The 15552-nt window shown below is 36.5% G+C and overlaps 1 protein-coding gene across 1 annotated transcript in view; it reads left to right on the top strand.

Moving 5' to 3' along the window:
- The first annotated feature begins 104 nt into the window (after positions 1–104).
- Positions 105–15552, top strand: part of NOL8 (nucleolar protein 8) — a 29715-nt gene continuing 14267 nt past the window's right edge. Inside the window, 17 exon segments of the mRNA XM_035892225.1 lie at positions 105–678; positions 842–904; positions 1889–1967; positions 2275–2289; positions 2291–2378; positions 3307–3375; positions 3694–5604; positions 5868–5984; positions 7212–7331; positions 7687–7771; positions 8615–8753; positions 10294–10377; positions 10564–10841; positions 12743–12869; positions 13327–13397; positions 14259–14341; positions 15317–15519. Coding sequence (XP_035748118.1) covers positions 540–678; positions 842–904; positions 1889–1967; positions 2275–2289; positions 2291–2378; positions 3307–3375; positions 3694–5604; positions 5868–5984; positions 7212–7331; positions 7687–7771; positions 8615–8753; positions 10294–10377; positions 10564–10841; positions 12743–12869; positions 13327–13397; positions 14259–14341; positions 15317–15519 — 3671 coding nt within the window. The 5' untranslated portion in view covers positions 105–539.

The raw sequence follows: 15552 nt of genomic DNA, 5'->3' as shown, positions 1-15552 counted from the left end.
TTTTTTTTTTTTCCGAGTGAGCTCTAAGGAAGGGATCCGAGGGGGAATGTAAATTGAGTGGCGCTGGGAGGCTCGCACATGGAGGCGGTGAGGGAGCGGTGTCGCGTCCCGGCGGAGTGGCGGGTCTCGGAGCTGCGGAGGTGGCCTCGGTCTCGCCTGTTGGGTCTGAGGGTGGCTTCCCCTCGCTGAGAATAATCCTTAGAAAGGTTATGTTGCTAAGAGCTGTTGGCACGTGTTGTTATGCACCCGGTCATAGGCTTCAAGGTTTTTAAAAAAATGCAAAAACCAACAAAAAACTCCCAATGCTTAAACCCTGGTTGCTTGTAGCAATGCTGGGCCGGAGCAGAGCGTGCAACCTGGTGCAGAGCAAAGGAGTCCTCAAAAGGTTTTTTAAGGAGGGCCTCTGATGGGACAATCGGTTGCGTGATTAGGTGTTCTGATTGTATTAACGTCTGCAATATAAGTGTTGGTGAACTATTTTTTATCTTATTGCAGTAAAACAGTGTGCGTTAACAGGTGTGAGAGCGTGACTTTTCAACATGGAGAAGAAACAGGTTTTAAAACGCTTATATGTTGGAGGGCTTGGCCATACGGTTTCGAAGGCTGAACTGCAAGAAAGATTTGGCAAGTTTGGGCATGTTTTGGATGCAGAGATTATTACCAGAAAAGATGATCAGGGTAATGGTTTTGCATCATCCTTTAAAAGTGAATTGTTTTTTATTTGTAGTGTGAAATGGATTTTTTTGCTTTGGAGACTATTTTCAGGAAATAGTTTAGTTTTCAGTTTTAAAGGAAACATTGAAATTATATAGAAGTTAACTGAATGTTTATCATTGAACAGGGAACCCCATGAAAACTTTTGCCTACATCAGTGTCAACATTTCTGATGCAGATCTTAGAAAGTGTAAGTGTATATATATTTTTTTTAAATAATTACATTTTTGAGTCAAGTTGCATTACTGATAATGCATCTAGCGTCAAATCAGGTTGTGGTCAAGGTAGACCCTGTTTCATTCAGTTGTCATCTTTATTCCATTTTCTTTAAGCTGCAATTTTACGGAGGTTGCTCTACTGGAGTTTTCAGTAAGTAGATATATGCAGATTAAAAAGATGCCTTGTGACTGAAATAAGTGATTTATGAGTTCGTTCTAACCCTTTTATGAAAAAAAAATATAGGAATTGTGCTTCAAATGCTTTCATCAGGTCCGTAAAATATTAGAAGGGACTTGATGTCAGAGGAAACCCGGAAGGGGCGTTTATGTAAAGCATGCTTCTGTTAAAGCAATTTTACAAATCCCAAAATAGTTGGATTACAAAACTACTGGTGGAGTTATAAAACCACCTCTGTAATATGTAGCAGCAAAATGGCAGGTGACAATACCTATACCTGAAAAGGGGGATTGGTAATGTGCCCTTTTATCTAGGGAATGTTCCCATTACGAATAGGAAAGCTATTTGAGAACAACTAAAAGTTAACCCAGCCCTTGATACTTAATTTCCTTAAGTTCTAAGTACAAGGCTTTTCCCTTTGGTTTTCAATACTGCTTAACTGTGTTTTCCAAAGTACAGAAGTTAAGTAGGGTAGAGCCTACCTGACAGTAGCGTAGAAACTTCAGGGTCCATGTATCTGAATTTTCAGGTTTGTATTTGAACTGAACCATGCAAACTTGAATGACTCTCTTGAAGACAGAACTTTAATTCTGGATGTAAATCTTCTTGTATAAGATTAGGGTATTAGACCTTTCATGTACAGTCTTATATCAGGTGAGTAATGGAGTATAAGATCATGCTAAAGAAACTTAAAACTGTCATAGTTATGTCATAGTTAAGTCTAATGTGTATTTTTATAATGTAGAAAGTATTTGTTTCCTGTCTCCTTGTTTTACAGGCATGTCAATTTTAAATAAAACAAAATGGAAAGGGGGGACACTGCAAATTGAGTTGGCCAAAGAAAGCTTTTTGCATAGGTAAAAATAATTTTTTTTAAAACATACCTTGTTGCCAAAGTTACCCTTTTTCTGTTTATCTATTACCATTATGGCTGCGCTTTCATCTGCTACGCTCTCATTAATTCTAATTTTTATTGACATTGGTGGACTGTTGGTGCATATTAGATACTGCAACGTGTTTTGCATCATTATTCCCTTAAAGGTACCAGATATGTTGATTCCTTAAGTAGTGAATGGCTACTGTTCTGTGGGAGAGTGTCACTGCCAGCTATAATTTAGCACACCAGCAGACTTTTTATCATATATGATGTACTTCTTGGCACAGGCTCACCATGGAGAGGGAGGTGTATTTTAAAATCACTGAAGAAGGCTGGAGTTGTAGACTTTCATATGAAAGCAGTACCAGGTACAGAGGTGCCAGACCATAAGGTATGGTGGGGTAGATGTACAGAGAATTAAAACAAAACAAAAACCAAAATTGGGCACAAGCTTATTGCATCTAAATTTATGTCAAATCTCTATGCTTTAGGTAAAGAAACTTTTATTGAGCAACAGTCCAACTTGTGAAAAGTAGTCTAAAGAAATACCTTGTGTGTAGACATGTAGAGTGCTCCTGTTCACTGAAATGACTGGAAATAATCACAATCATACTGTCCTTTCTTGTCATGTTAAATTAGTAAATACTTTGTTACTCGTTTATGTTGGGAATATCTTTGTGTCACCCTTAAAAGCATGTAAAGACTACATGTGTCTTATTTTTATACAGCATGTACATTTTTGGCAGCTGGGTGGTCAGGAACTAATCTCTGTGCTTCAGCATGTTCAGGATCAGGGTCTACACATGCTTACAAAAGTAAGACTTGGAATAAAATCACTGAACATGCAAATTTGGGCAACAAAAATTATATTTGCTACAAAGTCTTCAAAATTATTTGCTAAGCACAGAATGTTTTTGCAGGGTGATGGGGAATTTTTAATTTTTTAGTGAGAAAGGGGAAAAGGGCAAAATAACAGTCATCCTGTCTGTATAGTTACCACTGTAATTCATAAACCAGAAGCCTCATATTAAAAATAGTGCTTTTAAAGAAATGCAGTTCTTCGTTGCTCTTTACTTGCAGGTTGTAGCAATTTGGGGTTTTGGTTGGTTGTTTTTGGCTTTTTCTTTTTTTGAGAAGGAAACTGGCTAAGTTGCAAATAGTATAAATATATCTCACTTAAGAGAGTAAACAAAAAGAGAATTAGTCACAGATGGTTCTTCATTAGTGTTTCTGTTACCAAGGAACATACATCTTGTTTTATTCCAGGGTTACTTCCAATCCTGTTTTGTTTAACGCTGATTATTTTTCTTGTCTTTTAGAAATGGGTTGTTGGTAAATTCGGCAGAGTCTTGCCTATCCTGCATCTCAGGAGTCAACAAAAAAATAAAATATCCTTTTCCTATTCGTTGGGCGTAGGCACAATTCCCTTCTTTCTTTCATCATATGGGAAAACATTTGCTTAACAGTCTTAATATGGACTATTACATCATATTTGATTTACTGAATCCCCCAAGTAAATCTTGGAGTAAGTTTGTGTGATTTGAATAATTTTTTTAGACTGCAAGCCAGTTGCTTAAAGGCTTATGGTCATAACATTAAAAAGGACTCTTTGTTGTCCTTTCACACAGAATTTAGCCTGTTCATAAAGATTGGAAGTCTGCTTGCTGAAAGAATCATGTTGGTTTAATTCCTTAACTCGGACTAACATTGTGAAATATGACCCATCAAAATATTGCCATAACCTTAGAAAGCTGGAACCAGACTTGACGCGTGTAACTCCTATATCCGAGCTCACTTGGCACTTGGAAGGGAGAGATGACAGCATAACCAAGAAGCGGCAAGGAGAGTTCCCTGCAACTAAGAAGCCACCTAAAAAACTGAGGCAACTGGGCAGTGAAGCTCTGAATGGAGCAGTAGTTCTCTCTTCTGGGTGCCAGTCACGTTCCAGAAACACAAGCTCATCACAACTAGATCAAAGATCAAAATCCAAATCCAGTGAGAAGTCTAAATTGCCTTCATCAAGCAGTCTTAATAGTAAAATATCAGGGATAGGTTGGTTATCAGATAAAAGCAATGTTTCTGGAGTTACTGTGCTAAATAATATGGATGTTTCTGAGAGTGACATTGATTCCAAAGAGGAAATCGGAGCAATTATAAAGAAGGAGTTAGAAATACAGAAAGCTGAAAATGTCGGGACTAAAAGTGACAACTTGGAAATTGTTGGGGAGAATTTTGAATTAAAATACAGTAGTCACTGGTCCTTAAGCAATCCATATGCCATGAAGAAAGCGATCAATGGAAGCTGCGGAAAGAAAGAGAGTGCAGAATATGATAATGGCTATGATTCAGCAGATACAGACGAAATTATTGCTGAGAGTAAAACTCCAGATCTAAGTAGCAGGAAACCTGCAACTTCAGAAAATTCTAAACAGGTGAAGGTGGAAAATAAAGAAATACTAACTAACAAAAAATGTGATTTGGTAAATGGCTCCTCACTGAAAACTTGCAATTTAAAAGAAGAATACCTTGAAAGAAAAGGCAAAACTAAAAAATCCAAAATTGCTGCATTACAGAGTACAGCAATTAACAGTATAACAAAGACAAGTGACAGTGAAAGCTCTTATTCAGAGCCTGAGAAAGGGGAGTCTGACATCAGTTCTGATTATGAATCCATGATGCAAAACTGTTATCGCTTAGACCTTACATTAGATGACTTAAAAGCATTAGCTACTGAAAACACTGGGACACCAGCAGAAGAATCGGACAGTGCACAGAGTTCTGGTCGATGCAGTGTTGAAGCAAATGGAAAACTTTCTAAATTTCACCCTGCAGTTAAAAAAAAATGTATCTGTCCCAAAGATATCGTTGCTGCAATTTTAGCAGGGGAGGAGAATGCTGATGAAGAAATCTCCAAGGGACAAAATAATTCGTGTTTGAAATATCAGCCCTTCAGAGGAATGGGGTCCCTTTGTAAAAAAGAGTTAACTCAGGACAGCACTGGTTTGAAGAAGGGTTCTGTAGAAACTTTAGGTCTTGAAGCTTGTATTTCTTGTTGTGGGGAGGAGTCATCTAAAAGTCAGTCTAAGAACCATTCACTTGAAGTCAGCAGTAAAAAGAGACAAAATATGCACTGTGAACAGCAAAGGGAATTGTCAGATGCTGCCTCTGTAGCAGATGAGAGTGATCAGCCTGTTTCCCAGCCACCTTTACAGGGAAAAAGCAAAGATGCAAGTTCTTTGCAAGAAGACCAAAATTCAGGGCACAGAGGTGCTGGTCCTAGTACTGATCACAGCGAAGATGAGAGCAGCGACATGGATAGTAATGCTGCAGTGTCACAGAAACCCATTACACGAAAACTGAAAAGCCCAAAACTGCTGTCAAAAAAATTGAGGGATGTAAACAATAAAAATCCAGAATGTGAAGCTAATATGTGTGAGAAAGGGAAGACAAGCCTTCTGGAAAATAAGAACCTTTGTCTTCATGCTGCTGCTTCAAAGGAAACTAATACAGAAAAGAAACAGTTGCAGGATAACCAGAGGAGGCTGGCAGCTCTAGAAGAGAGACAGAAAGAGAGAGAATTGCAGAAGAAACTCATTCAAGGAGCTCTTTCAAATCTGGTAATGACACTCTCAACTTCTATCTGAATAGTATGCAGTAAAAGAAAAGGGGTTTAAGGTATTTTAAAATCATATTCTGGAGTTTCTGATTGCATTGAAAGTTTTCTTTTGAGTGTATACAAAATGATTCCTGGAACGTCTCTAGAGTTGCAAGAGGAATAGTAGATTTCTCCTTTCATGTCATGGAAATGTCTTTTAGGTATTTATATATGACTGTAGCAAGTATTTGATATGTTTGATTTGACAGTCTCATTCTTACATAGGATAGCCAGCCAGCAGGCAAGCATAAACACATCGTATTCGATTCAGATGTGGAATGTGAAGCTGAAGTATATGAGATGTTGAAGAAAGATGTGAGTTTGGGAAATACGCATGAAGAAGTAAGTGTTACTGGGAAAAAGTCCAGCATTCTGTGAGGTAATTCCATATCAATGTGGCTATGCCTTTTATTCTGAAGACTTTTTCATAGTGAAGTGACAGAAAAAGGTAGATGTGGTTTGAATTACTATGGATGATTCTTCTTTTTTTGCTAACATGAAACAGGTTTTGGAGAACTTAACCATGCATCTGATAAAGCTGGAGAACTTGGAGAATTTGTAAGGTGACTGAGACTTGTATAAAAGATATTCTAACTTTGATTAAAAGAAAAAGAATGTTTAAGTTATAGGGCTTATGCATAATTAGTTTTGAAATTTCACTACTTCTAGTCAAAGGTGAAGAGATTTGGCTTGAGTAGTGTAGAAGGACTCTGCTCTTTCCAACACTGTGGACAAAGCATCTGTATTAATGCAGTGTCTTGTTTTTAAAGTGATGTTGGGGTCCACAGAAATTCTGGGGGACTTTCTCTTTGCACCTTACCTAACTGAGACCTTATTTAACAGGCTCCTCAGGATTTTACCGCCATGCTTTCAGCAGAATTAAGTCCTTTTTTCTGGAAGAGAACTTCTTGTATCATCACGTTTTTTAGTCACATCTCTGCTAAAGCTTTAAACGATTGGTTTTGCTTTTGTTGGATTTTTTTCTTCATAAACAAAGTAGGATTTGGACCATTCTCACTATTTAGTTAAAACCTTCTTTTCTCACTTTTCCTCACATTTAGCACTTTTTATGCGTATATATCTTGGCCTATATTTTTCCTTTTCTTTAAAAGACCCTCTAATTCTATGGAAAATTGTTTTGAAGCCATGGAGTGCTTACCTTATGTAATCATGGATATTTATCAACTGACTTAAACTAAGTCCTAGAGTTCATACCATAAATGAGACTTGTTCAGAAAGGATATAATTAGACACTGATCTTTTTGAATCGATCTCCATTGACGTAATCAGAAAGTTGGGTTTTTTATACCTAACGTTCTCATATTGTAAAACCTGAGTTACCCTTTATATGGATATTTTGCCTATGCTAATATTTAAGTCATAACTGTGAAACAGAATTAATTGTACAAGTTGTGTATACAATGTAATATTTGAAGTGCATGGATCAACAAGTGAGCTGGTTGTTCTAGAAATCCACTTCAACTGGAAAGCACATGAACAGAATTCATACTCTTTCCTCTAACTTAGGTAAACGGATGCTTTTCTGTATTTTCTTTTTGTCTGACAAAGGATAAATCTGCTCCTAAAACTTCAGGCAGACTGTTTGAAAGCAGTGAGGATGAGCAAGATAATACAGACAACGAGAGATTCAAAATTAAGCCCCAGTTTGAAGGCAAAGCTGGCGAAAAAGTGAGTGAACCCATTACTGTAATTTAGTTTTACTCTAAGTCTCCATAACACTTATTCAGAAGAACATAAAATGTACGTTTGCATACTTGTTGAATATGATTTTGACAAACTTGCAATAGAATTCTCTTAAATAGAGGAAACGGTAGCTATGGACAAAATGTGTGTTGGGGGGCGGGGGTTGTTTCTCTGATGTTGTCATCTTTGAATACAAAGGAATTTCTGGAAAAGGCATCAAGAGCTAAAGGTCATTAGTATGTTGGCATAATTATAATGGGGGGAAAAAAAGTTACTCGATGTTGATGACTTTTTTTTTTTTTTCTCCAGTGCTTAATAGAATCTATTTCCTTTTGTTTAGCTCTTGAAATTGCAATCACGATTTGGCACAGATGAAAGATTTCGCATGGATGCTCGATTCCTTGAAAGTGACAGTGAAGAAGAAGGTAAACCTGCTTCTATTTCCTGGTTAATGATAGTAATAGAGCTGATCATGGAGCCTTAATTTTGATGCTTGAAGCAACTTACGGACTACTCGTGCTTCTTTGGTGATTCCTTAAAGAAAATAACCCAACTCTGTTGTGCGTAGTTGTGTTTCCTTAAATGTGTATGTTGCAAAACTATTTGTAATAGCTGAATGAGACTTTCTTGGTTGACAAATTGATATTTGACTCTTTTTTTTTTTTTAATACAAGATGATATCAGAATGTGTTTATCTGTGTTTTTCACAGAATAAGTGGTGACTTATTTTAATAAACCTTTTGACCATTATATTAATTTAAAATGTTTTGTAGTTATCCTGCAGTCCACGGCTGATTTGGCAGCCTTAGGAAGGAAGGGTTGGGTTTTTTTTATTTTTAACAGCAGAAGGCAGAAAAGCTGAAAAAGGCAAAAATTTTTAAATATTTCCCCCCCCAACTGAGATTGTTAACCTAGTTTTCAAGATTCAGAATTTGTTTCTGAAACTTAAATTTTTGCCTAGTTCTGCTACTCCCTTCATTGCTTTAATGTGATCTTCTTGACAGCGTCTATCAGTGGCAGAGTAGTTGCACAGTTACGTGATATAAGTAGGGAACAGGTTAAATAACTGATCTGACTTTCACATGAAATAGATGCCCGTGACATTCTAATAAAAGATTACAAGGAAGAAAGCCTCCAAGTAGCTTTAAAATAAAGGAAGTGATGTGTTGATATGTGTGAGCTCTTCTAGTACTGTTATATATCAAATATTAGAGGTTTACTCGGGTCATAACAATGAAAAAATAATGTATTTATTTTTCTCTTAGCAGAGACAAATATCTTGAAGGCAGATGAAGAAGAGCTTGCTGCAGAGAAAAAGAAAAATCTGCAAATACTGGGAAGCCTCTTGAATATCAACCTGGAGCACCCTAAATCAACTAAAGCAGCCTCAAATGCTAAGAAATTCAAGTATGAATCATCCATTATGGGAAAAGAAGGAAATTTAGGAAGGCTTAATTTTTTGCCAGTATTGCACAACTAAAATTTCTTCCCAGCTGACTGAGGAAAGTATTTCCTTCTCTGTTGTGTGCATTTCAAGTCAGCCTTTAATGCAGTTCTCCAACTTGAATGTCCCAATAGATTATACAGCTGGTAATTATCATTATTTTAGGGAAAAAATTATGGGATGCCTGCTTGAGTTTTTCTGGTAGATTTTGAATGATTGGATTGTTGATTATGAAAATTAATATTTTAAAAAGTCCTTGCCTATGTAAGATATATTTAGGTTCTCTGTGGAGACAAACTTAAGTTGGCTAAGCAAAGAATGTGTGAGTTGGGCAATAGGTTGGTAAGTTAGACTCTAACTTCCATAGCAGTTAATAAGGTTATTGTTTTCTCTGGCCTACAAGTGATTAGCATCAAAGTTATTTTTCAGTGGAGAATTTTTTTTTTCATTTACCTGTATTTCTGCTTTTGAGAAATTTGTTCATTAAATTAAAAATTTATGTGTTGCTGCTGGGCATGCTCTAACCTTCATTAGAGGATGATGAGATAGGTTTGGAAATGTACTATTGGAAGTGTTGTGACACTTAACTGTGCACTTTAACAGAAATTGGTCTGTGGACTGAATAGGGTAATGCTAGAGTGTGCAATTAGTAAAGTCTTACACTCACTATTGGAGTTGCATCATTTGACTGCTGACTGCTAAATACCATTGTGACTGCTGCACAATCATATTTAATTCTATCACTTCTGTACAGATCTTCATGTATTTTCTAAAGATTAAGCAGAGGGGGAAAGAATCTGTGCAATCCAAGAGGTCATCTTAGGAAAGTTTGTGAATGACAGTGTTCTCTAATACCCAGTTAATGATATAGTATGTAACCATTTAAAAGCAGTTAATTTATGCCATAAGTATTAATTGAGGGAGAGGAGGAGAAATAAGTGATTACCTTCTTGCATTGCCATAAGACAGCTTGGGCTTTGCTACATTAGTATTGAGGTCAGTCTAAACCTTAAACTGCTTTAGCTGAAAGTCCCCAAAATGTTTAGATTTTGAAAGGTGGGTGTAATGTGGAGGGTTTTTCGTTGGTTGGGAGGGAGGGGGTGTCTTCCTCTCCCCATTCTTAAACTATTTGAATTTATGCAATGTTTGGTACTGGAAGAAATAGATATAGAAAGATCTATCAATGTGGATAGCTATATTGATACAACTCCTCAAAAGATCAACAGATGCAGGTATAAACTTACTGCATAACACACACAGCTTGAGGTCTATGTTTTATATGAAATATACAATTTGATTAAAGCCACTTCTGTTTACATTTTTTCCTGACCCAGAAACTGACTAGCAGGTACTTTCTAAATGCCAGTTAGGTTTTGGATGATTTGGAGCTTTTTTGGTAAGGAAGTCAATGTGAATTTGAATCTGACTGTAAAGGTTTGGGGTAGCTTTCAGGTGAGCATTTATAATGTCTCACGGTTTTTCTTTTCCTTTCTGTTTTTCTAGAGATATTAATGCCCTCCGCTATGATCCCACAAGACAAGACCATGCAGTTTTTGAAAGGAAACCAAGCACAACAGAAAGAGAGAGGTAATATTACAGCTTAGTAACTATAATTCCACCACTAGACAAAAAACCCAACCCCAAACCTTAAAAGTGAACTTGTCATTAGCTTCCTTAGCTAAGTTTAGGAAGACATTAATAGCAAAGTTGCCTCTTACCTTTCTTTTAAAAATACATGTGCTGTGTTACTATCCTTCAATAATCTCATTTCAGTAAAGCTAAAAGGAAGAAGAAGAGGGAAGAGAGTGAGAAACTGCCTGAAGTGTCTAAAGAAATGTATTATGATGTTGCTGTTGATTTAAAAGAGTTGTTTGGATCTTCAAAGAGCAAATCAGAAAAAAAAGAAGAAATACCCTGGGACAAAGATGATGCGGAGGACTCCACCCCACCTGACCATTTGGGATCTAATGGTGGGAGTAACGTAGCTCAGAAGTCTAGTGGTTTCAGATTTTCCTTCTTTGGAGACACGGAGGAGTTGGGCACAAAAGAAGGTAACAGCAGAACATATATAATGGTACAATTTCTAATGAGTAGCTTATGTCAGACACAGTAGAGTTATAAAGCATATAGAAATTCAGAATCCAAGATATTTTCAGAGGCAAAAGTAAGTAAGTATGCAAAATCATTATGATTCTTCTCTTATACTTGGCAAGATTGTTGTGGTTCAATCACATTTAATTCATGCTTGCATCCTAGGAATTCTGAAAGGGATGCTTTGAGAACAAATTATTCTTTCATTGTTTTTTGAACAGTGATGGAAAAACTTGTTATCCACTGAATTTGTCAATTAAACAGGGAAAAAGATGATACAGAGATAAAATCAGGTTTCATATAAACCAACAAGATTTTAAATAAAATGTGTTAATTAAGGTAGTATTATGAGCAAAAGAAAGTCTTAAGAATTGACCTCAAGATCCAAGAACATTTTATTATGTACTTGGTTTTATTATTGTACCTTTAGAAAATTGAAACTCAATGCTACATGCTTGGGGTGTCCTAACCTAAGATAAAATCAAATGTTACGAAATCAAGATTAAAAGATCTGAAATCAAGTCACTTAACAAGTAGCAATGTAGGAAATAAAAGAAACTGTGTGAAGTTAACTGAAATTAAAAACAAACAAAAAAACCCCCAAAACTAAACTCCCACGTTTCTGCTGACTTCAGAAAGTATGCTGTGTCTCCTGAATGCAGTAATAGGGGTTTCAGAGTATCTAAGAGATCTCCAGAACAAAGTGTAAAATACCTGAGCGGAGGTGTAGTTCAGAGTTCCCAAATTTCTTAGCACCGAGAACTACTCTTCAGCACTGTGTCTTATATTTGCTGTTATGAACAGTTACTGGTTTATATTGCATAAGAATCCTGTTTGGTGGCAAGAGGGCCACTGTGCTAGCTGCTGTTTTGACACAAACAAAAGGTCGGTCTCTCCGCTGCACATACCTCAGTTGCTTAGGTGATTTTTGTGATTATTTTTGTTGTTGTTGACTTAAGATCGTGTGTGTCATGCAGAAACAATGAAGGGAGAACATGTAGACAGTTTGTGCTCAAAAACAAAATCCAAAAAAACTATGGGTGTTATGTGGACAATTCAAACTTGCAAATACTCACTTTGTCCAAAGTAGAATTTTCTGATCTTCCTTTTGAATAAAATACTGTTTGTGTTTCATAGTCTAGTTACTGTTGGTTTTGGAAACTGTTTTATATTGCTAAAGAGAGGTAGTACAGGAGGTGTTTTCCCTGTTCTGGTCATCCAGACAAGTACTGTGCTTATACACTAAAATAAAAAGGTACCATAGGTTTGTAACCTCAGTTCTTCTGGTGAGGTGAGGAAGTAAGAGCTTGGGAACATATTTAAGTTACTATGTGTAAACTGGGCTTCTGGCAGCTGCCTGTTTATACTATAGGCAGGAACACATACATGAAAATAACATAGCTTAAACACACAGAAAGAGTAAGCTAAGGCATTATGAGTTTCAAAAGAACTTACTAAGATAGTTCACAGTGAAAGAAAGCTTTTATTCCAACTTCTGCAAGCTAAAATACGAATGGGCGCAATTACTCCCAACACAGTTGATTGATAATGATTGTTAGGTTGGAGTGACTTGATGGAACCCTGGACCCTAACAACAAGCTTCAGAAGGACTCCTGCATGTTTTCCCTGCGCTGTGATGACATTACTTGTGAATTTTGAGGGTGAATTGTGACATATGAGAAAGCAGACTAAATTCATGCCTGTCCAGAGAGTGATAGAAAACCTGGGAGGGGAGGTATCTGTCCTCCTTAAATCTGTCTTTTCCAGTTCAAGTACTCTGAAGTAGAAATTTTTACTGGTAAGTAGGGGAATGATCTGATTTTTTTTTTTTTTTTTTTTTTAAATTGTGATATTGTTGCAGAGCCCTACATACTTGAAACAATAAAGCCTGTAGAAGTCACATGGCAAGAAGATCCACGTTTCCAAGACAGCAGTTCTGAGGGTGATGACGAGTCAGAGGCATCAGAAAATGAAAGGGACAAAGAAATGCAAGTTACATATGTATTTGTTTTCTACTTGGTTGTAGTAGTTTGATGCTATGAGAATATTAATAGCAGCACTTGGGTCATGGGACACTAACATCTTCTTTGCTCTACATCTCTGAACAATGGAAGTTGTCTTAGGAAACTATTCCTTGCTGCACAGAATGTCATATTCAAAAATCCCAATGCCACACTTGATTTGAAGTTCAATGTAGAAGCTGAGTTTCTAGTTCAGTGCATGAGAACTTAACTGGGTAGTGGGTTTGGCCAAAAGTCAAATATATATTAAGTTTTCTTAAGAAACATTTTTTTTATAGAAGGCTGTATTTTATATTTGCTTACTATGGAGTAATGTTCTTTAATGCATGCTACTTCTCTGAAGCATTACATATGTAATTTAACATGTGTTAATGGAATTTGACAGTAACTTTCATGATGCTAAAATTCCTTTGTGTTTGTCTAGGTTTTTCTCTTTACCACAGACAGAAAGTGCTAGATTTTTCTTCTTCTCCAAAGATGATGAGCGACTAAGAGGTATAACAGAACTTTTTTTTTAACTCTTACTGAAATTAAATGAGGAAAAAAATACTGCTTAGTTATTAATGTTTTGTAGTTAAAACACAGATGAGAGATTTAAATAAAAAAAATAAAATTGCAGATTTCCATCTTTACTTGTGGTATGAATTCTGGTATCACATCCCTTGAGAAAGTCCTGGTAAAATAAATGCTGAACATTAATTAATATAAAAATATTGAATATTCTTATCAGCCACGTATGTCCATATGGTTCTTCATACTAAATAATGTGGTGTTTTTTCTTGTCAATGTAACAAATTTCATAGATAAAACCAAAGAAAACAACAACAAAACAAAGAAATTAAAAAAACCCCAACCTACAGGCCACCAAAACAATTGCTTTGGAAATTTTATACAATAAATTGTCAGGACAGCCTTAAATAATGTTTGTTTCCTGAGACATGTTACATAACTATCATTAAATGTATGTGCAGAAGTTACTGTGTTAATACAGTTTGTGTAGTGTAATCTTCCAGCTTACCTGAATAAAATTGAGCCCATTAAAATTGAGCTCTGAATCCTTAGCAGGCATAAATTTTCTTGGGAGATGTGGGATAATGGTGCTGAGCTTTTAATGAAACAGATGCTCTTCACTGCAACTTGTATTTCAGCATATTAAGGAAAATGTTGCTGCCTTTCACTTTTCTTAGTACACAAGGCTGTAATAAATAACACTTCTGTTTGAGCCAGCCATGTTGTGGGGTAAGAGAGGAATATGAAGAATAGGCCTTCTGGCTTTATTGCTGTGTTGCTCATGTTACAAACCACAGCATATTCAGAAGTGTTTAACCAAATTAATTTGTTCTTTGTTTTGTGCAGAGGGCCCTAAGTTATTTTGTAGATCAGTAGACCTCAGTGAAGAAAAAGATGGTTGGGAAGACAGACGTAACTTACTGCTTGAGGTGAGTATTTTAACATCTGTTACTTGCTAAGTGCAGCTGAAAGCTCAGCATGAAGAGGGAACGTGGCTGCTTATTTGCTTAATTTGCATTAAAAATTAGTTCAGGACCTTTAGAAAGGCTTGAAAATTTAAAATTACCAGAGAAGTAAAAATTTTTAGTATAGAAGTGTATGTAACATTATATTGTGATATCCAGTCAGGTAAATTACTGGATCCCTGTATTGTACAGGACCAATTACTTTACTGCATCCGTAAAAAAAGTGTTTGAGACAAAGAGGTGAACTTAGAAACTTTTCATAATGTTATATTAAAATTCAAATATTTTGAAGAAACATAAGGAAGCAAAAAGGAAAGTGAAAGCAAAACCATAAACCTTCCTTACCTTACTGGTCAGAAACATTTTGTATTTCTTCTTTGAAGAAGTTGCAGAAAAATGTTACTTTCAAGATTCTAGTCTCTCAAATATCTAATAGGAAATAGTATTGGAAAAGACTGTTAAACTTTGTTTCTAAATTGGTACATATTTATTGTGTCAATTCTGTTTGTACCAAGGCTTGGGTTTTTTGTCTATATGGTTTAAATGTGAATCGCTGCTTTGCAAGATATTTGAGAATTTGATCATGTAACAAAGACAACACAGGGTTATTTTGTGGCCCCAGTGCTGAAGGGGGTTGAGAAAGAGCAGGCAGTTCCATGTCTATAAGACTGTAAAACCTGTGTGCTGCCTAACATAACAGAGATCCTGTTTGAGATTCATTTACAAATACTTGGAATGTATTATTTCCAGAGTAAAAGTTTACCAGAAGTTTATGACAGTACATATATAACAAGGAAGACTTAGGAAATAGGTAGATTTGTATTACTTCACACAGCTGATTTTTCTGCTTTTCAATTGAGTGTGTACATTAATAAATATTAAGGACAAATGTTGCTGGTGGTGTATACTTGTTGTTGAATGAATATTTTTACATATAAGATCTTATTCTTATGTCCGTCTGGCCTATGTGCTGCAGATAGTCTGCTGGAGCAGAGAGGCTCTGCCAAGCCCAGCCTGGGCGCCTGCTGCCAGGCCTTGCCTGGGCCCTGGCCCCAGCCCAGGGGCACCTGGGTGCTTTGCCCCTTACCGGTGCCCAGGCCAGCACAGCCGTCGCACTCCCAGCTGGCCGTGCTGTTCCCCAGGTAGGAGCAGCGCCTGTGGGTGCCCTCGGCAGC

Source organism: Egretta garzetta, unplaced genomic scaffold, assembly GCF_000687185.1.
Source record: "Egretta garzetta isolate BGI_Z169 unplaced genomic scaffold, ASM68718v1 scaffold553, whole genome shotgun sequence".
In the NCBI taxonomy this organism is placed as follows: domain Eukaryota; kingdom Metazoa; phylum Chordata; class Aves; order Pelecaniformes; family Ardeidae; genus Egretta; species Egretta garzetta.
This window is presented reverse-complemented; position numbering and strand designations above follow the sequence as displayed.